Genomic DNA, 24,086 nt, shown 5'->3' on the forward strand with positions numbered 1-24,086 from the left:
ATCGAATCAGAGCAAGACCTAATCACTTAATGGTAAGATGTTGGGGAGAGTTGTAGAACAAAGAGATCTAGGAATATAGGTTCATCGATCCTTGAAAGTGGAGTCACAGGTGGACAGGGTGATGAAGAAGGTATGCGACATGCTTGGTTTCATTGGTCAGAACATTAATACAGGAGTTGGAATTTCTTGTTGAAGACATTGGTAAGGCCACGCTTGAAATACTGTGTCCAGTTCTTCTTAACCTATTATATGAAGGATATTATTAAACTAGAAAGAGTGCAGAAAAGATTTAATAGGATGCCACTGGGACCTGATCGTTTGAGTTATAAGGAGAGGCTGGATAGACTGGGACTTTTTCCCCTGGAGCGTAGGAGGCTTAGGAGTGATCTTATTGAGGCCTATAAAACAATGAGCAGCATAGATAAAGTAGATCATCAACATCTTTTCCCAAAGCTCGGGAAGTCTAAAACTAAAGGGCATAAGTTTAAGATGAGAGGGGAGAGATGCAGAAGAGTCCAGAGAGGCAATTTTTTCATACAGAGGTGTACAGAGGTCTGGAACGAGCGGCTGGAGTCAGTAGTAGAGGTGGGTACAATTTTGTCTTTTAAAAAGCATTAAGACAGTAACATGTGGAAGATGTGTACAGAGGGAAATGGTCCAAGCATGGGCAATCGGGACTTACTTAGTGATTAAAAACTGGGCGGCATGAACAAGTTGAGCTGAAGGGCCTGTTACAATGCTGCAAACCTCTATGATTGCCTGGTGATCAGCATCCTGGGGGTGTCAGCATTGATCAGAAACTTGACTGGACAAGGCGCTTAAATACATTAATTATCAGAACCGGTCAGAAATTGTGTATTCTGTTGCAGATGACTCATCTCGTGACTGCCTAAAGCCACCATTAACAAGGCATGAGGGAAAATATTTTTCTGCAGTAAGGTTGTTAGGATAAGGAATATGATGAAAGTATGATGGAGGCAGTTTCAATCTTGACTTTATAAAAAATATGCGATAATTATCGGGAGATAAAAGGAAGGGAAGGCTGGGCGAGTGCGACTAACTGTTGTTGCTGTTAACTTGAACCGGCATAGGAACGGCTGATTGAATAATATCATACGATTCACTGATTTATTGAGAAATTAGACATTGATGCATTTACATGAGGCCTTCAGATACCTGGCTAGATTGTGAAAGCTGTTTATTCTGAAAAGGAAATCAGGAGAATTTTCTGAAACCCTAATTGCAATCCCAATGAAGGAAATCTGTTTTCAATTCAAAATCATTTATACATGCTACTGATTTAATCCTGCTCATTCTAATTTTAAAGTGTTCTGAACAACAACAGTTGTCAATTTAGTTTCAGTGAACTATCCAGTATAAGGAGCCATGAATCTACTGCATTAAACTGGCAGTTACCTAATTGAGTTTAAATATTTATCTTCAAATTTTCAGCCATTATTCTTAGGCATATCTCTGCTGGTAAACATGCGCATATGTGCAGTCATACTAGGTCATATTTACCTTCCATCAGTATATAATAATCCTGAATACCCATTCATAGCTAGGTGCATAATTTTCAATGTTATTTACAACTGTGGGTGTGTTTGCTGGCCAAAAGTTCACTCAAATAAATATTATTAAAAGCTTTTAAAATTAAATCAAGCTGTGACAAATTAAATTGTGTATCCATGTATAATTTTACCACATTGTTGCACAAATTATTTTTGTACTTTTTGGAATCCCAGTGGGGTACAGCTGAAAATGGTAATTTAAAATTACATGAGATGAATCAAGCCACCAAAAAAGGCCATTCAGCCTATTGAGTCCAGGCCAGCTGTGAAACACCTTGAGTCATTTTCAACATTAAAGACACAATAAAAGTACAAGTTGTTATTGCTGTTTGGCCCACCTCTGCTCACCAATTCAGAATTAAATGCATACATTCACCAGTCACATCCTTTGAAGAAATTTGATGTGTATATTTGCACCATTATCTGGAAGAATCATTCAAAGAAATCATTCTTTGGCGTGAAGGAATTCTTCAATTTATTTAAAACATTTTTAACCTGTGCCTGCTTGTTCTTGTGCTCTGCTGCACGTGCTTTTTTTCAATCCCAATCAGGCTTTTGATTATAAATATCATTTATTTCTTTTGTACTGACAGCAGCAGTTTGTTATTTTCCTTTATGTCACAAAGCAGCATTTTCAGTGCTGACGTATTTGGCTGTTGTGATGAATTTACATCCTTAACCGATTCACCTTTAAACCAGAGTACGATGTAGTTTTTTGAATTCCTGCTTATTTTGCCATTCTGCACACTTTCACTATTCTGCAAAAATTATCAGTGCCTATTGATGTTTGTGCAAAGGACTGCACAATATTCAAGTTAAATGCTGCAGTTGATAAGTTCTGTTGACCGATGTTGCTGTGTCATTTTCACTCTTCTAAGTTGTCTTACCATCAGCTTTGATGGAGCATTACGCTTGGTTTTAAGGTTTTTATATGTTGCTTAGGTTCTTTCCAGTGACATAAATGCATGATCAGGACTTGCATTCTCTACCTCATTAAACAATTTAGACTCAGTTCTGCATTCTGAAATTTATGTAAAGTCCAACAGGTTTATTTGGTAGCAAAAGCCAACAGGTTTATTTGGTAGCAAAAGCCACTAGCTTTCAGAGTGCTGCTCCTTCATCAGGTGAGTGGGAGTTCTGTTGACAAACGGGGCATATAAAGACACAAACTCAATTTACAAAATAGTGGTTGGAATATGAGTCTTTACAGGTAATCAAGTCTTAAAGGAACAGACAATGTGAGTGGAGAGAGCACTAAGCACAGGTCAAAGAGATGTGTATTGTCTCCAGACAGGACAGTTAGTGAGATTTTGCAAGCCCAGGCAAGTCGTGGGGGTTACAGATAGTGTGACATGAACCCAAGATCCCAGTTTAGGTCGTGTGTGGAACTTGGCTATCAGTTTTTGCTCAGCGACTCTGCACTGTCGTGTGTCATGAAGGCCACCTTGGAGAACACTTACCCAAAGATCAGAGGCCGAATGCCTGTGACCGCTTTGGGTAAGTGTTCTCCAAGGTGGCCTTAATGACACACGACAATGCAGAGTCGCTGAGCAGAAACGATGACCAAGTTCCGCACACACGAAGACGGCCTCAACCGGGATCTTGGGTTCATGTCACACTATCGGTAACCCCCTTGACTTGACTGGGCTTGTAAAAAGTAACTAATTGTCCTGTCTGGAGACAATACACATTTCTTTGACCAATGCTTAGCCCTCTCTCCACTCACATTGTCTGTTCCTTTAAGACTTGATTACCTGTAAAGACTCACATTCCAACCATTATTTTGTAAATTGAATTTGTGTCTTTTTATATGCCCTGTTTGTGAACAGAATTCCCACTCACCTGATGAAGGAGCAGCGCTCTGAAAACTAGTGGCTTTTGCTACCAAATAAACCTGTTGGACTTTAACCTGGTGTTGAGAGACTTCTTACTATGTTTACCCAAGTCCAACGCTGGTATCTCGACATCCAAATTGTTTGACGGGGCTGTCCCTGGCTGCTTAACATACTGGTAAATGATATTCACAAAATAAGAAAACTTCCAAAATGATCCCCTCAGATTTAAGATGCAGTAAGACAGTTTGGGATTGGATGTGCTGATCGTTGTGCCAAAGTTTTAAAAACATCTTGGAGAAAAGTAGGAGAGAAGTTGTATTCTATTTTGGCTTGATGTAGTTGAGTCCTGAGTCCATTACTTAGGACACTAACGACCTTTTTCAGTGCTCCCGCTAGGTTGATAACAGCTGAATGGCCAAGCCGCTGCTAGTAGAGAATATAACTCCGTAGAATCCCAACAGTGTAGGAGGCCAGTTGGCCCATTGAGTCTGCACTGAGTCTCCGAAAGATGCAAGGCCCAAACCCCGTAACCCTGCACGTTCGCCATGACTAATCTGTCTGACATGCATACCTTTGGACCCTAAGGGGCAATTGATTCGATTTATTATTGCCACTGTGTTAGTATACAGTGAAAAGTATTGTTTCTTGCGCACAATTTAGACAAAGCATACCATTCATAGAGAAGGAGAGGGTGCAGAATGTAATGTTACAGTCATAGCTGGGGTGCAGAAAAGATCAACTTAATATAAGCTAGGTCCATTCACATAACGTGCGCATCTTTGGACTGTGGGAGAAAAGTGGAGCATCCAGAGGAAACCCACACAGACACAGGTGGAACAGTGATCCAAGGCTGGAATCAAACTCAAGACCCAGGCATTGTGAGGTAGCAGTGTTGACCAACTATTGGCAAGGCAGTTGTTCATGTTCCTTGTTCTCTTCGAAGGGAAACTTCAATAATCTGTTGGCCATATGTGAGCCATGTTGTCTTTGGAATTCTCTACCACCGAGAGCTGTTGAAGCTCCGTCATTGTGTATGTTTAAAGCAGAGACTGATAGTCTCCTTATTAACAAGAATGAAAAGGGTTGTGGGGATATTGGGCGTAAAAGGCATTGAAGTGTCTGATCAGGCACAATCGTATTAGATGGTGGAGCAGGATGGACAGGCTGAATGACCTATTCCTATTCCTATGTTAGATATCTGTTCTGTATTTTTCAGTTTCACATGCCCTTATAGCCTCTTGTAGGGTGATCCAGATTTAACGATTGTTGTTATGAGATGGCATGAGATACTCACCCAGTGAGTTGAGCAGTACTTGAGAAAATCACCTAACTGTACTTTTGCAATACATAACTTATGTATACCACTTGCATTCAAGATCAAGCTGTCATCTAGCTTGAAGTTCTGAGTTACCGGTGGAATTTAGTATCCATTTTACTTGTGAAGACTCAACAAAACAATGCACTAATGCTACAAATACTTCATCTGGATACAGCTTTACATGTGCTTAATCTCTTGCATAAGAAAAGGACGCAATTCATCCTACCCACCATTTGATTTAAATGGTATGATTTCGATTTCCTTGATTTTAAATAATACAGCCAAGGTTTTAATGGATTAGCAATACAGCATTTAACCAGGATTAGGTATATATGTACAGATTTTGCTGCACTAATAATGGCACTAGGAATAACATTCAGTATACAATTAAAATTTGCATATTATGAATATAATATGTTATGTACATATAAAAATCTGTTTTCTGAAGTACTTCATAAAAATGTTTTTGTTTTTTATGTACATAACAGTCTATAGCTTCGTCTCAACTGGTCCAGCTCATGGATTTTTGCCAGAAAGCAATGGAAGCATTGACTAAGGAATTTGATGTGATTTAGGCAAGCAGGTCATTCTGCAGTGCTAAGGTTATAGGTTTAATTAAACACATGCACACACTCAGACATGCATACATATTTATATGAAATTCAAAGTCCTGCATATGGTTATTAGTGTTTTTTTTTTACCCCCACAGAGAGTATTGGAATTGGAGAGTCTGCTTTTAAAGAAGTCACAAGATGGTGAAGCTCACTCAGAAGAGCTAGAGATAGAGAAGGCCAAGTACAAGTTAGAAATTGCAGTCTTACTTAAAAACCATGAAGAGGCCGTGGAAAACATACGTCAAGAGGAAGAGCAATTATGGACTGAAAAAATGCAGGCAATTAACCACCAGCACAAGGTGAAATTGGAGGAGCTTGAGAAGAAATCTAAAGAACTAGAAGCGCAGCTGAAGGAGAAGGAAACTCAATTCCATGCACATATTGAGGAAATGAACCAAAAAACACTTGAGAAACTTGATCTGAAACAAACTGAGTTGGAGGCACTGTCAACCGAGATGACAGAAATGCTCAAATTACGGCAAGAATTGGAAAGTAAGTTAGCTGCAACGCAGAAAGACTATGAGAAGGATCTAGAAAATAAGACACTGCATTATGAAGAAAAAATTGCGGCTGCTAAAAAAGATGTTGAACAATCCTTTAGTGGAGTTGAAAAATCATTGACAAATGAGCTAAACAACCTTCGTCATCTTCTTGAGGGAAAGGACAAAATTGTAGGAGACCTGCAAGTAGATAAACAGACACTGATAAATGAACTTGAAAAAGTTCAAAAAGAAGCTGCAGAAGTTTCTGCAAAACTTGAAATAGTGAGCCAGGCTCGTCAGAAAGAGCAAGAAGATGCTGAAGAAAAGATGAATTGTAAACTAGATGACCAGCGTAAATTGTATGACGTACAATTAACAGAGTTACAGAACCTGCTGAGAAACTTAGAGACTGAGAAAGAAAAGAAAGAGTTATCTGATCAGACTAGACTAAATGAACTTACTGCCACTTTAGATGACTATAAATCTCAGGCACAGGAATTGCGAGACCTGGAAGAAAAAAACAGTGGGCTGCTTAAAAAAGTAGCTTCCCTAACAGAAAACTATGAAACCCAGATTACTCAAATGGGATCAGAAATTGCACAATTACAAAAAAGTTTAGAAGAAAAGCAAAAGGCACTGAATGACGCACAAGACCTTCAGAAACAGCATGCAGAAGTCTTCACTCAAAAACAAATAGAAAATCAAAAATTACACGACCAGCAAATTGCTTCAATTCATGAGGAACATGAAAAGAAAATTAAAGCACTTGAGACAGAACTGGAAAAAGTTAAGAAAAAGGGAACTGAAATGCAGGATAAATTAAAGATGAAACTTTCTGAACAGGAGATTAAATTAAAGGCGGACCTGGAAAAGCAGCAGAAGGAATTTGTACAAAAGGAACAAGTGTTCAATGAAAAGCTGGTGGAAATGGCACATGCAAGTTCGATTGGAATTAATGAAACAGTGACCCAGCTGGAATCCAATCATAAACAACAATTGGAAAGCCTTATTGAAGCTCACAAGCAAGAGTTGGTAGAGCTTAAGCTTGGCTGGGAGAGAAAGTTGGATCAGCAGATTGAAGAACTACAAGAAAAACATGAGATTGTGTTTCAAGAAAAGCAACAAGAATTGAGAGAGCTAAAACAGAACTTGGAAGCCTCTAATAATGAAAAGCAAGAGATATCCAGGAAAGTAACAGAACTTACAGAGGAGGTTGCTTTAGGAGCCAGTAGGATACAGCATCTTCAAGGGGAACTAAAGGAAGCATCAGTTCAGATAGAAAATTTAATCAAAAGGGAAACAGCCCTTCAAGCTAAATTGCAGAGCTTTGAAGAGACTAATAGTCAAATTTTGCTGGAAAGAACAAAATTAGAAAACGACTTAGCTGAACTGAAAAAATCAGATGAGCAGAGCCAGGGTAAGATTAATGAGCTGAGCAATTTGTTGAAGGAAACTGAAGATAGTCTACAGGCATCGGAAAACATACGCCACAAAGAAACTGAGGAATATAACAAACAGCTTCAAGAAAAGTCTGATGAACTTCAGAATGAAAACAAAATCAGGAGCCAAGTAGAGCAATTAATTAATTATTTTAACGAAGCAAATGCAAAAATCAAGCTACAAACTAATGACTTTAATATGAAATGTACCGACAAAATAAACATCCTTCATGAACGTATTAAAGGTTATCCAAGTCAAATTGAGAAGGCACAAAAGGCACTTGCGGAAAAGGCCAATAGAGTTGGTGAGCTCGAAATTAAACTCGAAGATGTAGTAAATCAAAATGTCTCATTGAACAATTTGGTACAGCAAATGACGCAACAACTGGAAAATGAACAACAAGACTTTAAAGCATTGCAGTCTGAATTACAAAGCCTTACTGCACAGCAGAACACACTCCAGGAAGAAAGGAAACATCACAATCAAGTATTAAATGAGAAGGAAACATGCATCGAACAGTATAGAAAAGAATTGTCAGAAAGTGTACATGCGCATGAATCTATCACAGAGCAGCTGAAGGAGAAAGAATTACTGAGCTTGAACTTGGAGGAACAAATAAGTGAACTGAAATTGCAGCTTGAAAACAGTGTCTGTCTTTCAGAAAAGGAAGAAGCTATTTCATCGCTCAACAAACAACAACAAGTGGAACAGCAAAAGTTGCTGCACCGAATAGATCAGTTGTCTGCAAGTATCGAAACCGTTTCTAAAGAGAAAGTTGCAGCCCTTGAACAAGCAGACCAGTGCAAAAACAAGTTAACAGAATGGAAGAAAAAGATGGAATCAAAATTAGTGCAGCATAACAACAAAATGAAAGAGCTTGAATCAAAATTGGATACTTCTGTTAAAGAGAATAAAGAGAAGGATGACAAGTTATCAAAATTGACAGCAGAGGTAGAAAAACTAACTACCAATTTACAAAGTGCTGGAATTGAAATTGAATATATAACAAAGGAGAAGGAGAAAACAATAAATGATCTGAATGCCCAGCTGGAAGCAACCAAATCTAGAATAGCAGAACTGGACCAAGATATTGGTACAAAATCTGAGGAATGTAAAGTTGTAGAAGAACTTAACAAACAATTGCATCAGAAGGAAATTGATTTGCAGGAGTTGGGACTGTTGCTTGAACAGGCTCAGGCTGGAGCTTGTGATCAGGACAACAAATACAAAAATGCTGAAGCAAAAATAGAAGCATTTGAAAAAGAGATGGAAGTCCTCCGGGTAGAGTTTTCACAGAAGCAGAATGAATGGGAACAAATTAAGTCAGATCTTATAAATAACAAGGAGAAAGAATTGATGGATTTAGAAACTAGAATGAAAACTGAGAGCACCACTAAAATAGCTGAACTCAAGAAAAAGGCAGAACAGAAAATTGCACGAATAAAAAAACAACTAACAACCCAATTAGAAGAGAAAGAAAAATGTGCGAATGAACAGAGAACAGAATTAAAACAAAAAGCAAGAGAGCAAGAAGAAATCATTGGGGCCTTGAAAGAAAAACTGAAAAGCCTAGAAACTCCAGTTGGATCAGAAAAGGAAGAAAACCAGAAATGGGTTGAAAAAGTGAGAAATGAAATGGAACGTGAAAAGGAGAACTCTCTGAAAAGGTTGCGAGAAAGCTATGAAGACAAAATTAGGGTCCTACAGATGGAGGTATCAGCAAGAGATGACATGTTGCAAAAATGCAAAGAAAGTCAGATCGAAACAAATGCTAAACAGGAAATCAGTACATCTCATTCAGATCTCCAGAAGCATCTAGAAAAAGTTGAAGATGAGAAACAAATCCAGATGAGAGAGAGAGGCCAGCTTCAATCTGAGCCTGAACAACAGAAACCTATATATTCATTAGAACAACAAAAAGAAGAAACCAATAAACTAGAACATTTTAAGGCACAGTTGAGTGTAAAAGATAAACAGATAAATGAGATGGAAAAAATAATTGCAGAGTTACAAAATAGAATGCAAGGAAAAGAAATGATTGAGAAACAAACAGTGGTGGAACTAGGAAGTCCTTTAACTTCAAAAACAAAAGAAACTGAAGAAGAGTTAAGATTGGAGAGTGGTCCTTTGATTGGAGGCTACAAAAAACAGATACAAGTCCTCCAGGAACAATTAAAAGAGAAAATATCACTCCTTAAGATCTTTGAGGAAAGTTCCAAACAGAAGACAAAGTCTGACACAGAACTACAAAAGTTATTAGATGGCATGCGAGAGCAACAAAAAGAGCTGGGGCATAAACTGGAAGAGGTAGAAAATGAGAAACAGAAAGTACATAAAGAATATGCCAAACTACAAAAAGACTTGCGCATGTTGCGCAAAGAACATGAGGCTGAAATAGAAATTGTTCGAAAGGAAGTTAGTGAAGAAGCAGAAAGTAAATCCAAGTAAGTGGGTGATAATGAGTCACATTGAACAATTATTTTGAAATTTTCTTGTCTTGGCATTGCTTTATCAAGTATCACGTTTTGTCTACTAACAGTTGGGCTTAAAATATTAATGTTACCAAATTTTGAAAATACAGGAATTGCTAGAAAAATTTGTGATTAGCAATCGTGAAGCCCCTGTCTTGATTAAAAACATATACCAAGATCATATACGTTACGTTGCCAATCATAGGAATTTAGGTTTCAAAACCAGGTTATTCACAAAGAGCTTTAGAGCTAGTTAGCTACTTTGAATTATCGCCATATTGTGATGTAGAACACATTAAGCAATGTCACAATGACCAACATATTATTCTGAAGATGTTCATTGAAGGATAATTATTGGCTAGGATAGTGGGCAATCAGATATTTCATCTCTCGCCTGAATGACATTTGACAACGCAACACTCCCTCCCTTGTGTTTAAAATCTCTGGATCCATAACCAGAGGTGAGAGTTCTATCAACAAAGCTCACCTGATACCAAATTAACCTGGCCTGACTGAGGCAATGTGCTAAAATAGCTGTAACACTCCCTTTGTTTAAACAGCTTTCATAGAATTGTTTAAAACTGATAGATTGTTGTAACAGAGTAGTGATAAACCATCCATTTCCGGTGATTGGAAAGTCTGGAATAAAAGATATGGATATAAGGCTAATAAGGATAGAGATAGAGCAGAAGATGCTTGGTTATTTGCAGAGGACTGTGAAGCCGGAGAACATGCTTCTAAATTAATTTGTAGAAACAAATCCTTGCTAACATTTAAGAACGGATTAGCTAGGTGGTTTAAGGACTATGACAATCAAGTGGTCCATGAGATAAAGGCTACTGCAAGTGAAGGATAAACATTCATGTGGCCAGTTTATTGATATTTTTGTGTAATTCCCTGCAAAATAACACACAAAATTGGCATTATTAGAGCTTTAATATATGTTCAGTGCTAAGAAGCTGTCCATAAACAGATGTGCACTTTGATTTGAAGCTTGCAGCCTTATGTATGACATGAATAAGATTTCAGACCAAGGGACCCTTACATGATGTGACCCGCTGGAGATAAAGAATGTACCACATCAATTTTCTGCCTACTTCAAAAAGCAGAAAATATCACAGTCACGTTTGTGCTAACACTATGTTTGAATTTGTTTGCAAGAACAATACTTAGACAGAAGCAGAAACGTATGGCAAAAAAAAAGTAAAATTTCAATTGTTTTACAAGCTATCTCGAAGAAGTTTCCAATGTTATAATAGTGACTCCACCGAAATGCACTTCATTGGCTACAAAGTACTTTGTGATGTTCTGATGAAAGGCACTATCGATGTAAGTCTGCCTTCTTTCAGTGAAGGTTTCAGAATCTTAGGATGTCAAAACATTTACAAGTTGGAAACTGTCACAATCACAGCTAACTGAATTCACTTTTTGCAATCAGGCTATGTTAAAGCAACTTGGAGCTCTGCTGTCATAATTCAGTTCATTGTGTGTAGCTTTCAATAGATTGTTGACTGCAAACATTCTGTTTTCCTGATCTGTTGGACAAACTATGCAACCTTTTGCATAGTATGAAAAGTACATAGTCTTACATAAGAACATAAGAAATAGGAGCAGGAGTAGGCCATCTGGCCCTTCGAGCCTGCCCCGCCATTCAATAAGATCATGGCTGATCTGTCGTGGCTCAGTTCCACATTCCCGCCCTCTCCCCATAACCCTTAATCCCCTCGCTTATCAAAAACCCATCAACCCGCGTCTTAAAAATATTTAGCGAGGCAGCCTCCACCACCTCAACGGGCAGAGAATTCCAGAGATTCACCACCCTTTGAGTGAAGAAGTTCCTCCTCAACTCCGTTCTAAACCGCCCCCCCTTTATCTTGAGGCTGTGCCCCCTAGTCCTACTGTCCTTTCTGAGCGGGAAGAGCCTCTCCACCTCTATCCTATCCATCCCCTTCATCATCTTATACGTCTCAATGAGATCTCCCCTCATTCTTCTAAACTCTAACGAGTACAAGCCTAGTTTATTCAGCCTCTCCTCATAGCTCAACCCCCACAACTCCGGCATCAGCCTAGTAAACCTCCTCTGCACTCCCTCCAAGGCCAAAATATCCTTGCGTAAGTACAGCGCCCAAAACTGCACACAGTACTCCAGTCTCACCAATGCCCTATACAGCCGCAGCAAGACCTCCTTCCTTTATATTCAATCCCCCTCGCTATGAAGGCCAGCATCCCATTTGCCTTCCTGACCACCTGCTGTACCTGCAAGCTGGGTTTTTGCGACTCATGCACAAGGACCCCGAGGTCCCTCTGCACTGTCGCCTGCTGCAGTTTTTCTCCACGTAAGTAATAATCCTTCCTACCATTATTCCTACCAAAGTGGACCACCTCGCACTTGCCAACATTAAATTCCATTTGCCAGTTCCTGGCCCATTCACCCAGCCTACCTAGATCCTTCTGCAGACTCTCCACACCCTCCGCGCAATTTGCCGTTCCACCAATCTTGGTGTCATCAGCAAATTTTGACACCATACACTCGGTTCCCTCCTCCAGATCATCTATATAAATGGTAAATAGCTGAGGCCCCAGCACCAACCCCTGGGGCACTCCACTAGTCACCAACCACCAATCCGAATAGCACCCATTGACCCCCACTCTCTGACTCCTATTTGACAACCAGTCCTCTATCCACGCTAACACCCTACCCTCAACTCCATGCCCCCTGACCTTTTGCAGTAACCTCTTGTGAGGTACCTTGTCAAACGCCTTCTGAAAATCAAGAAAGACCACATCCACTGGCTCTCCTCTATCCACCGCCCTAGACACATCCTCATAGAACTCCAGTAAATTTGTCAGACATGACTTCCCCTTAACAAAACCGTGCTGCGTCTGCTCTATCAAGCAATTCCCCTCAAGATGCCGTGTTATTTCCTCCTTGATGAAGGATTCTAACATTTTACCTACAACAGACGTTAAACTAACTGGCCTATGATTCCCCGCCTTTTGCCTGGCACCCTTCTTAAACAACGGTGTAACATTAGCCGCTTTCCAATCTTCCGGCACTTCCCCGGAATCCAGCGACGTCTGGAAAATAACCACCAAGGCATCCACTATCACCTCCGCCATTTCTTTCAGAACCCTCGGATGCATTCCATCCGGTCCTGGGGACTTGTCCACAATCAGTCCCTCCAGTCTGTCGAGCACCGCCTCTCTAGTAACAGTAATGTCATTGAGACCCTCCAGTCCTACCACCTTTCCATCTCTAACACCCGGCAAATTATTCATGTCCTCCTCTGTGAAGACCGAAACAAAAAAGTTATTCAAGACTTCAGCCATTTCCCCATCCCCTACCACTAAGTCCCCTTTCTCATCCTTACATATTTTGTTAGTTTAAATCCTTTTTGTTTTACGTCATATTGTCAGATTTTTCACGTGGAATATGCCTGTGGCTGATTGGAAATGGTCATTTCCAATCACAAAACAAGGAGCAACTTTTCTACTGCGAAAGATTGCTCCTTTGGTGCACAAGGCAGCCAATTTATTTTTAAAAATTGACAAGTATTTGATACTTGAATAGCCATTAATTTATCAAGGCGTTCAGAGAGTTATAAATATTTGAAGTACAGAGCAAGTCAATGGGTGAGGGGTATATTTTTTAAAAAACGTGCTTAGTTGCTGCTTTTACAGATTAGTATTTTGACAAAACCCTTCACCTCTGGCTCAAATAAAGCAAAGGACATCATCTTGGCTAAAACCTCAGACCCGTACTTAAGCAGAGACCCCAAAAACAAAAAAAAATCCAGGATTATTTGATGGTATCCTTGTGCTCACTGAGACCCATCAAATAGAGCAGGAGGTTCATTGCAGTTGCTGTGCTGACTGGAAGACTGAAGCAACTAGCTAATACCTATTAGCAGGCTAGTGTTTCTGTTTAAATGTACTTTTGAAAAAGAAAAAAGCATAAACATACTGATGTGTCTTATTGTGGATGCACAACAAGGTTAAATGCTGGATGCTTTTCAAGTCCAACCTGTGAATTCCAACATGCAAAGTTCCATGATCAAACAACTGTTAACGCATCCTTGGATCACTCAGAATTTAAGTTAGAGTAATTAACTTTCTGGATTTAAAGAATCCAGCTAACTTAACTGGAATGGCAAAACACCTGGCAGATAAAATTTAATGTAGCAAAGTGTGCAATGATACATTTTTGGGGGAAGAATGAGGATCGGACAATATGAAATAAAGGATACAATCCTAAAGGTGTGCAGGAGCAGAGAGTGAGCCCTATTTCAAGTCCTAAATCGAAACAAAGAAAACTACCAAGGTACAAGTCAACTTGGAATAATGAAAAGGAAGTCATATTTGACAAGGAGTTCTTTGAGGATAGTGTGAGTAGAATAGATAGAGGTGAACCAGTGATGTGGTGTATTTGAATTTTCAGAAAGCTTTTGATAAAGTTCCACGCAAGCCTGTTTCCATAGGCGACATGACTCTCAGCACCTCAGAGGAGTCACGGACTGCGGAGGAAGTTTAGTTTGGAGTCAAGCACCTTTAGGCAGAAGTTTAAAGGGTGCAGACAACTTCACGGCATAACGTAATCATGTATGCAAAGTAAAGTATATTTTTAGTAGTGTTTAATTACCAGGTTTGTTCATAAAATGCAAGTGCCATATAAATCCCATATGACAGGAATGGGCAGGAATCCCAGAATCAGGTCCAATCCCACCCATCTCCACTCTGGCATGGACAGAGGCATAAAAATCTGGCACCGGAGTTTGTCTGCTCAAGTGGACAAAAATACTCCCATGGCACTAATTGAATAAGAACAAGGTTGTTCTGCTGGTGTCCTTAGCCAAGCCAACATCATGAAAAACAGATTATCTAGTCATTTATCTCATTACTTTTTTTGTGGCATTTTCTATATGCAATTGGACTTTTTTGGTGGGATTTTGATTCATAGAATCGTGGAATCCCTCCAGTGCAGAAGCAGGACATTCAGCCCATTGAGTCTACACCAACTATCTGACATGGCACAGTGATTAGTACTGCTGCCTCACAGTGCCAGGGACCCGAATTCAATTCCAGTCACTGCCTGTGTGGAGTTTGCATATTCTCCCCGTGTCTGCATACGTTTTCTCCAGGTGCTCAGGTTTCCTCCCACAGTCCAAAGATGTGCACGTTAGGTTGATTGGCCATGTTAAATTGTTTCTAGTGTCAGGGAGATTAGTAAGGTAAATATGTGGGGCTACACAAATAGGGCCTGGGTGGGATTGTAGTTGGTGCAGACGTGATGGGCTGAATGGCCTCATTCTGCACTGTAAGGATTTTATGATTATCTTACCCAGGTGCCCACCCACACCCTATCCCTTAGCCCCCTACATTTAACATGGCTAATCCATCTAACCTACATATATTGGGACACCAAGAGGCAATTTAGCTTGGCCAATCCACCTAACCTGCACATCTTTGGACTATGGGAGCAAACCGGAGAACCCGGAGGAAACTCACGCGGACACGGGCAGATTGTGCAAGCTCCACAGAGTCACTTAAGGCCAGATTTAAACCTGGTTCCCCGGAGCTTTGAGCCTGCTGTGCTAACCACTGTGCCATGGAATTTTCAAGGAATAGTCCAAACTACAGTGATGGCTCTTTGGGGACAATGGATATCCCCTCAGGTTGCTGCTGATGACACCAGTGCAGATGCCATAGACCACCGTAGAGACCAGGTACATTGTGGTGGACAGTGGTGCAATGGCCTGTTGAAGGTGTGGTTCAGCTGCCATGACAGGTCTGGTAAGGGCCTTCAGTACAGCCCCCAGAGAGTCTCCTGCCTTATGATCAGCTGTGCCCTCTACAACCAGACTCTGCAGCAGGGCAAGGATGATCTTGAGGAGTTGCACACGATCTCAAACTAGTATGGCGCGCAGAAGCGCGTCGAGGAAAAGCCCACCGAGAATCCTGAGGACGGGAGAGGCAGGAAGGCTAGAGACATCCTCATTGTCTCCCATTTCACAGAGGAAGACTAGCTCATTGCCCTATAGTGTAACCCCACTCACAGAACAATATGACCTCTCTGTGACCAGGGGATGAAGGTGACCGAGATAGTGATCATCATCGTGCTGGGTCTGGGGAGTCCTTGAGTGTCTGCTGCCCCTTCAGTGCAGAAGGGTGATGATAACTTGTAGTGAGCAATGATCTGAGATGCTCCTCATTCACTGCTTAAGTCCAACTCCTGTCTATGTGCTGCCAGCATGCTGACTGCCCAGCTTATTCCTTGTCATTTTGCTCCAAAGAGGGATTCAGGAAGAGGGTCTCGGTTCACCGAATTATGTCCAAGTCCTGTCACTGTGAATTAAACATTCTTGCTTGCTGAATTCAACCTTAAAACAGTAATTTGTTTACATAGTTCTATTCGAAGAGTTTAAGAAGTTATCACTGAGGATACAATTTTTTTTCAAGGCATAAGTATTTTTTATTCTTTCAGGGGATCTGGGCATTTCTGGCAAGACCAGCATTTGTTGCCCATCCCTAATTGCCCTTGAGAAGGTAGTAGTGAGCCACCTCCTTGAACCTTTGGTGTCCATCTTGTATCTGTAACAGTTTGATGCACCTGAGTGGTTTGCTAAGCCATTTCAGATGGCAGTCAAGCATCAACGACACTGCTATGGGCCTGGAGTCATATGTAGACCAAACCAGGTAACAATGGCAGATTTTCTTCCCTAAAGGACGTTAGTGAATGCGAATGGTTTTACAGTAATTGATGATAGTTACGGAGCATCATTAATGCCACCATCTTTGAAGAGCAGATTTATTAAATAATTGAATTCTACCAACTGCATGGTGGGATTTTAACTGAAGTTTAGCTAATTTTGCTGATAACCATTGTTTCAGGCTGGAATTGGAGGATCTGCAGCTGAAACACAATTCCACTCTCAAGCAATTAATGCGAGAATTCAATACACAGCTAGCTCAGAAAGAACAAGAGCTGGATATATCCGTCAAAGAGGCTATTAGTAAGTACAACAAGTGATTTTGCATATATTTATTTACCGAAAGTATTACGTATTTTTCAGTGGATGTCTCTACTCATTATACTCTTTTTGTCCTTAAGTTTTTCATTGAAGCTTTTCCAGAGAATTAAATCTCTTTGCAATGATTACAGATTTAATGCGTTCATTGTGCTATGAAATCAGCTCTGTAAAAAATGTTAAACGTCACAAAGCTTATATACAGTTTCTTATTCAAGATAAGCTACACGAATGATTGGGAGATGTGTTGGCCATTCACTGCACCCACTCTTAAAGGAAAGCAGATTGAAGTTCGTGACATGTTTGTTTTAGTCCAAATTGGAGCTATTCAGGAGAAAATCAAACCATCAATTTCTGCACTGACCATTCAGATAATATACTACTTTACTGTTTTTCCTGACAAAATGAACAAGTTCACATTATCCAATGTTATGCTCCATTTGCCAATTTTTTGCCCACTCACTTAACCGTATCTGTGTTCCTTTGCAAACTCCTTTTGTCCTCTTCATAACTTGCTTTCCTACCTTTCACTGCATTGTTAGCAAATTTAACAACCATATATTTGATTGCTTTATTGGCCGTTGATATGGATTGTAAATAGTTGAGGATCCAGCCCTGATCCCTGTAGTATTCCACTAGTATCAGCTTGCCAACCTTAAAAAAAATACTCATTTATCTCTTTGCTTCCTGTTAGATAATCAGTCCTTTATTCATGCTGATGTGATGCCCCATACCGTGAGTTCTCACTGAAACTTAGTGAATGTCTTGCAAATCCAAATACATCACATCCCCAGGTTTCCTTCATCCACCTTGTTACTTCTTTTAAGAAGTTTAATAAATTAGTCAAACATCATTTCTATTTCACAAAATCGTGTTGAGTCTGATTGTATTATGATTTTCTATATGTCTGTTACTTAATAATGAATTTTAGCATTTTCTTTATGACAGACGATAGGCTAATTGGCCTGTAATCACCTGCTTTCTATCTCTCCTTTCTTGAACAGAGGTGTTAAATTGACAAATTTTCAATCCACTGGGATCGTTCCAGAATCTAGGCAACTTTGGAACATCATAACCACTGCATCAACAATCTCTGCAGTAATTTATTTTAAGACTCTCGAATGAAAGCCATCAGGTCCTTGGGTCTTGCCAATCATTATTTCCAACAGTTGTCTCAATACCTTTCCCCAAGTGATCATGATCATTTTCATTCCTCCTGCCCCTTTATCTCTCAATTTTCAAGTATTCTTGTTTTTTTTTGTTTCTTCTGCAAGAAGATCGATGCAAAATATTGTTTGATGCTTCTGCCATTTCCTTGTTCCTCATTAATTGCCCGTTTGCACTCTGAGGGACCAGTTCTCGCTTTTCCTTTCTAAATACTTGGAGAAACTGTTACCATCAGTTTTTATATTTCTAGCTAGTTTTCTCTCATAGTCTCAATTTATCCTTTTTGTTTGTCATTCTTTATTAGTCTCTAAAATCATCCTAATCTTCTGACCTGTCATTAAACGTCATAGCATTGTAAGCTTTTTCTTTCAATTTGATGTTATCCTTAATTTCCTGAGTTAACTAAGGATGCTGCATCCTTCTTATAGAGTCTTTCTTTTTCAATGGAACGTTGCAGAGAGTTCTGAAATATCTCCTTAAATATCTGCCACTATTTCTCTACTTTAAAGTATTTTCTCAGTTTACTTCAGCCAATTCTTCTAGTTACCCTTGTTTAAGTTATAGTCACCTGGTTTTTAGACTCACATTTGTCACCCTCAAACTGAATGTAAAATTCTGGTGTGTTATGATCACTGTTGCCAAAAGGCTTCTTTAAAATGAAGTCATTAATTAATCATGTCTCTTTGCACATTACCAGGTGTAACACAGCCTGATTGGCAGTAAAACACACTGTTCAAATAAATTACCCATACTATATTCTATGAATTCTTCTTCCAGGCTGCCAATGCCAACCTGATTCATCTAACCTAAATAAATTTTAAAATCAATCATTATTATTAGAGTATCCTTCTACAAGCCCCCACTATTTCTTCCTGTATACTGTGTCCTGCAATGCAGCCACTGTTTGGGAGCCTATAAATTACATATGTGACTTCTTACCTTTGCTACTTCTTATTTCTATCCAAACTGATTCTGTGTTTGGACCTTCTCAGCTAAGGTAATCTCTCACTACTATAGTAACATAAGAGTAAAAGGAGGAGTAAAGGAGTAAATGGTGAAGTAAGCGGGGTTCATTTGGCAATAAACTGCGGTTGTAGTTTCTAAGATTCTAAGCTAAACATTACAGGGTATTCTTTTACTAAGTGGGAATTGAAAATAGCTTCAGAGAATATCTTTTATATGCAGGCTCTGGCTCAGTTAGCACAAAAATCAAAGCTGACGTTCTTGTCAACTTACTGAGGGAGTCCTGCAGTGTTGAAGGTGCTGTCTTTAGGATGAGATTAAACGGAGGCCCTGTCTGCTGCCAAGGGTAGATGTAAAAGATCACATGACAAAGTATTTGGAGAAGAATAAGTGAGCTATTCCCATGTCCTGGTCAATATTATCCCTTACTCCGCATCACAAAGAACAGTGCTCTGATCATTATCCCAGTGTTGTTTGTGGGCCCTTGCTTTGCCAAGTTTTCTGTGGTTGCGACGCTGCAAAAGTCCTTCATCAGCTGTGAAGTATTTTGGGATGTTTAGTAGCTCTGAAGGCCATAAATGCAAGTTGTTCTTTTATCTACCCAACTCCTGAACCATTGATGCATGATGCTGCGATAGTTGAAAGGCTGAGGGAGAATATATGAAATTAGAGTGGAGAAATTATGATTGTATTTAGTTTATATATTTGGGGAAATCTTCCTGGGTGATGAAAATGTTTGCCATGTGAGGAGTACAAATGGCTATAGATAACTCATCACCATAAATAAGGTGAAAAATTCTGATTTATTTTACAGATGGAAGCAAATTGGCATTCCATTTTGGAGGCTGGTTCCTTCAAGGAGTACAGACAGAGCCAAGCTTTTGGCATGATGAACAACATGTCTGTACAGGAGGGGAGGAAGAGCAATAGTAATAAGGAATTCAAAAGTCAGGGGAACTGATAGGCACTACTGTGGCCATTATCATGACTCCAGGATGGTATGTTGCCTCCCTGGTACCGATATCCAGGATGTCGATGAATGGCTGCATCCTGAGGGGGACTAGTGACAAGGCATCAGTCATGGTACATGTTGGTACCAATAACATAAGTCGAAAAAGGATTGAGGTGTTGCATCAAAAATTCAGTGAGTTGAGCAGTAGATGTAAAGGAGGACCTCTCCAATTGTAATCTCTGGATTACTCCCAGTGCCATGTGCTAGCGAGCACAGAAATAGGAAGATAGTGCAGATGAATACATGGCTTTACATTTGGTACGGGGGGAGGGTATTTGATTCCTATCACTGGGACTGTTTCTGGGGAAGGTGGGATCTGTGCAAGCAGGACCTGTGGGCAGGTTTGCTAGTGTTGTTGGGAGAAGTTTAGACTAATTTGGCATGTGGAGGGCACACAGAATGTTAGCAGAAGAGTGGCAAAACATAGTACAGTAAAGCAATCAAGTCAGAGCAAGTACAGCTGTATTTGGCTTCAAGGGAGTTCAGCTTTATTTGGTTTCAAGAGAGAGGTCAGTCACACGTGGATACAAGTTCACACTGAGGGACAGGAGGTTTAAGGGGAAGTGAGAAAAAATGTTTTTACCCAGAGGATGGTGATGGTCTGGAATGCGCTGCCTGGGAAGGCGATGAAGTCAGGTTGCCTCACATCCTTTAAAAAGTACCTGGATATGCACTTGGCATTCAAGGCTATGGGCCAAGTGCTGGTAAATGGGATCAGGTAGATAGGTCAGGTGCTCCTCATGTTGGTCCAGATTCAGTGGACCAAAGGGCCTTTTCTGCACAGTGATTCTGTGATCGCAAGGAAGAGTTGAAGTAAAGGCCATTGTATTGTTACATAAAAGTATACTTACCAAAAGTATATAATATTTGACGCATAGAAATACATTGGGCTCACGCAGGAGTACAGAGCCGTGGATTTGATTCTCAGTAACCCCAAAAAAGAGCCAGTAAACATATGGCAAGACATTTGGTTCTAGCAAGTTCATACAAATCATTGTCACAACTCATATGCAGGGTTTGTACCACTTCTCACGGGTCTCTATCAGAAACCTCTTTAGTTAACTCCAAGCACCTGTCATGTTTTTCCACGTACTGCAGGCCTGTTGGCATTACTTCTGTGCAAATATTATTTTGTCTCGAGTGGTAACAGAAACTGCGATTTGTATCAAGAAACGTGGAGAATTTATTATCACAAAAGCTGGGTTCATGTGGTCCAATCAAGTTGGCCACCTATGATATAGTTCTCTTCATAGAAATTAATAACATTGTATGGAGTTGGACATTTCCTCAACAATCTACTGCAAATAGTTTATTCTGCAAACAATACAATGGCTTTGACTTTAACTACTCCTTGTGATAAAGCTTTCCAAGTTCCTGTCGTTGTTTGTGAACACATATCTCTCATTCTCTCATGATGGTTTTTGTGACAATTTTAAATTGATAGTGGCTCACTGCCAGTTACCAGAGGAAATAGTTTTTCCATATTATAATCATGCAGTTGTCTGCATGCTGGTATTGATACATATTTTATCATTTCTCCATGATTAGTTACTTCAAGCAAAAATTAAACAGGTATCGAGTAATTCCGATGCTACTAAGTTTTGATTTGTACCAGCAAAATATCTAAAGAGCTTCCAAGAAAGATAGCTAAAGATATTTCAATGTAAATGAACATCTAACCAACGCGCTGGACTGAAAAGCAGAATTTTTCTAGAGGACACCTGGGGAAGTAGAAATTTTAAGCCTATTTTATCTTGAAATTTCCAGTTGATTTGGGATGGCTATAGTCCTAAAATCACAGTGCACAATTTCTGCGTCATTTTTGACTTCATGTTAGCAGATATATTCACTGTATGCTCTATCTAGTTGCACTCCCAGGTGATAAAGCAGGGAAAGCCGAGAAGATAAATAGGGAATTGTTTTTGTGGGTCCAGTTGGAGTAGAATAGAGTAGAACCTTCTCAGTTTCACAAGTTTATTATGTGTCTCTGCAACCCCAGATTCTCCCCACTCAATTAATAGCTCCTCTGGGCCAAAATCTTTGCTGACTGGTTCAACCTACAGGCTACCTGATGCTATGTGAGCAACAGTCACTGAACTGCAGCAGGATGCCATTTGGAGCGGACAGCTTTCCATGTGTTTTGTAATGAAATCCGGGCCTTGAAATGAAACAACCGCACATCCTCAAGCAGACCATTGTCCACAGCACACTACCCAGCCTTCAGGAGAATAGTGACCATGACACCACACAACCCTGCCACAGCAACCTCTGCAAGACATGCCGGATCATTGACACGGATGCCATCATCTCACGTAAGAACACCATCCACCAGGTACACGGTACGTACACTTTAACTCGGCCAACGCTGTCTACCTGATATGCTGCAGGAAAGGATGTCCCAAGGCATGGTACATTGGAGAGACCGTGCAGATGCTATGACAATGGACGAATGAACACCACTCGACAGTCACCAGGCAAGAGTGTTCTTTTCCTGTTGGGGAACACTTCAGTGGTCTTGGGCATTTGGCCTCTGATCTTTGGGTAAGTGTTCTCCAAGACAGCCTTCGTGACACAAGTCAGCACAGAGTTGCTGAGCAGAGACTGATAGCCAAGTTCCGCACAGGAGAATGGTCTGAACCGGGATCTTGAGTTAATGTCACACTATCTGTAACTCACGTGACTTGCCTGGGCTTGCAAAATTTCTCAAACTATCCTGGTTGGAGACCATACACATCTCTTTAACCTGTGCTTAACCCTCTCTCCACTCACATTGTCTGTACTTTTAAGACTTGATTACCTGTAAAGACTCGCATTCCAACCATTATTTTGTAAATTGAGTTTGTGTCTTTATATGCCCTGTTTGTGTACTGAAATCCCACTTACCTGATGAAGGAGCAATGAAGCTGCTAGTGGCTTTCGCTACCAAATAAACCTGTTGTACTTTAACCTGGTGCTGTGAGACTTCTTACCATGAAATGCCTCAGCCCTTCCACTGGAAAGTTCAGGTATGTTTCCCATCCAATAGCTGTCCGTTCCATGTCTGGAATTAAAATTTCCCGTAACATCTTCCTTTGCCATCAATTGATTTCTTGCCATTGTCAACCATTAGATAGGATTATCGTTTCTCTTTCTAAGGAAGTTCAAGTCCTTGGTTTAACTCCAGGCAATCCAAAAATAAACCCAGGTCGGATTAACAAAGACTGATTAACGAACTGACCATAGAATTGCTACAGTGCAGAAGGAGGCCATTTGACCTATCGAGTCTACACCAACTCTGAGGGTATCTTATCCAGACCCACTTCCCTGCCATATCCCTGTATCCCCACATATTTAAAATGTCTAATCCATCTACCTGACACATCTTGAGACCCTAAGGGGCAATCTAGCACAGCCAATCCACCTAACCTGCGCATCTTTGGACTGTGGGAGTAAACTGGAGCACCTGGAGAAAATCCACACTGAGCAAATACTACACAGACAGACACCCAAGGCTGGAATCAAATCTGGGTCCTTGTGAGGAAGCAGTGCTAATCACTTTGCCATCGTGTCACCCCAAACCTGACTCGAAATACTAACTCTGTTTCTCTCTCCACATGTTGCCAGAAATGCTGACTTTTTCTAGCATTTCTTATTTTTATTTTGGATTTCCGTCATCCGCAGTACTTAGCTTTTATTATTAAAGAATCTCTTCTTAGGACTGTTTTGTGTGGCTTGGAATGTTTGTTCTGCTCCCGTTTCCCTTTCGAAGGATGTGTTAAAAAGGACTGTCCTGCAGCAGGTTGTCAAATCTTGATCAATGTGAATTTGTTCTTTAGAATTTGGCTACATGTCTGGGTAGCAAAATTTTTCTTTGAGATAAAGTGGTTTCATATTTGCCATAATCTGGATGGCCAGTTGGGTTTGCGTGCCTTTCGTGAAAAGTAAGTTTGTTTATAGGAAGTGAGCTCATAATTACGTGGCATATGTCTCAACAGTGTGAAACTGGAGCTAGATTTCAGCACACAGTAAGCATAGCGGAGGTGCTTCTATTGGTCTTTTGTCCAATTAACTTTAACCATCATCGCAGTGCTACATGTTAGCTGTATGGCATTGCCCTGCAGCTAAATCTGCTTTCGCTTGTTATTGATATTCTGTTATTGCTTGAGAAGTTACTGCAGATATCTTGGAAAGTTTCCATTTTGAAAGCTG

The 24,086-nt window shown here is 40.2% G+C and overlaps 1 protein-coding gene across 4 annotated transcripts in view; it reads left to right on the plus strand.

The window, feature by feature from the left end:
* Positions 1–24,086, plus strand: part of golga4 (golgin A4) — a 155,499-nt gene that overhangs the window by 99,699 nt on the left and 31,714 nt on the right. For all 4 annotated transcript variants that reach the window (XM_080193697.1, XM_080193699.1, XM_080193700.1 and 1 more), the window contains 2 exons: positions 5,434–9,704; positions 16,620–16,741. In XM_080193697.1, the coding sequence (XP_080049823.1) occupies positions 5,434–9,704; positions 16,620–16,741 (4,393 nt within the window). The remainder of the gene's footprint in view (positions 1–5,433; positions 9,705–16,619; positions 16,742–24,086) is intronic.

This window comes from Carcharhinus amblyrhynchos, chromosome 8, assembly GCF_965287045.1.
Source record: "Carcharhinus amblyrhynchos chromosome 8, sCarAmb.v2.hapA, whole genome shotgun sequence".
NCBI classification, from domain to species: domain Eukaryota; kingdom Metazoa; phylum Chordata; class Chondrichthyes; order Carcharhiniformes; family Carcharhinidae; genus Carcharhinus; species Carcharhinus amblyrhynchos.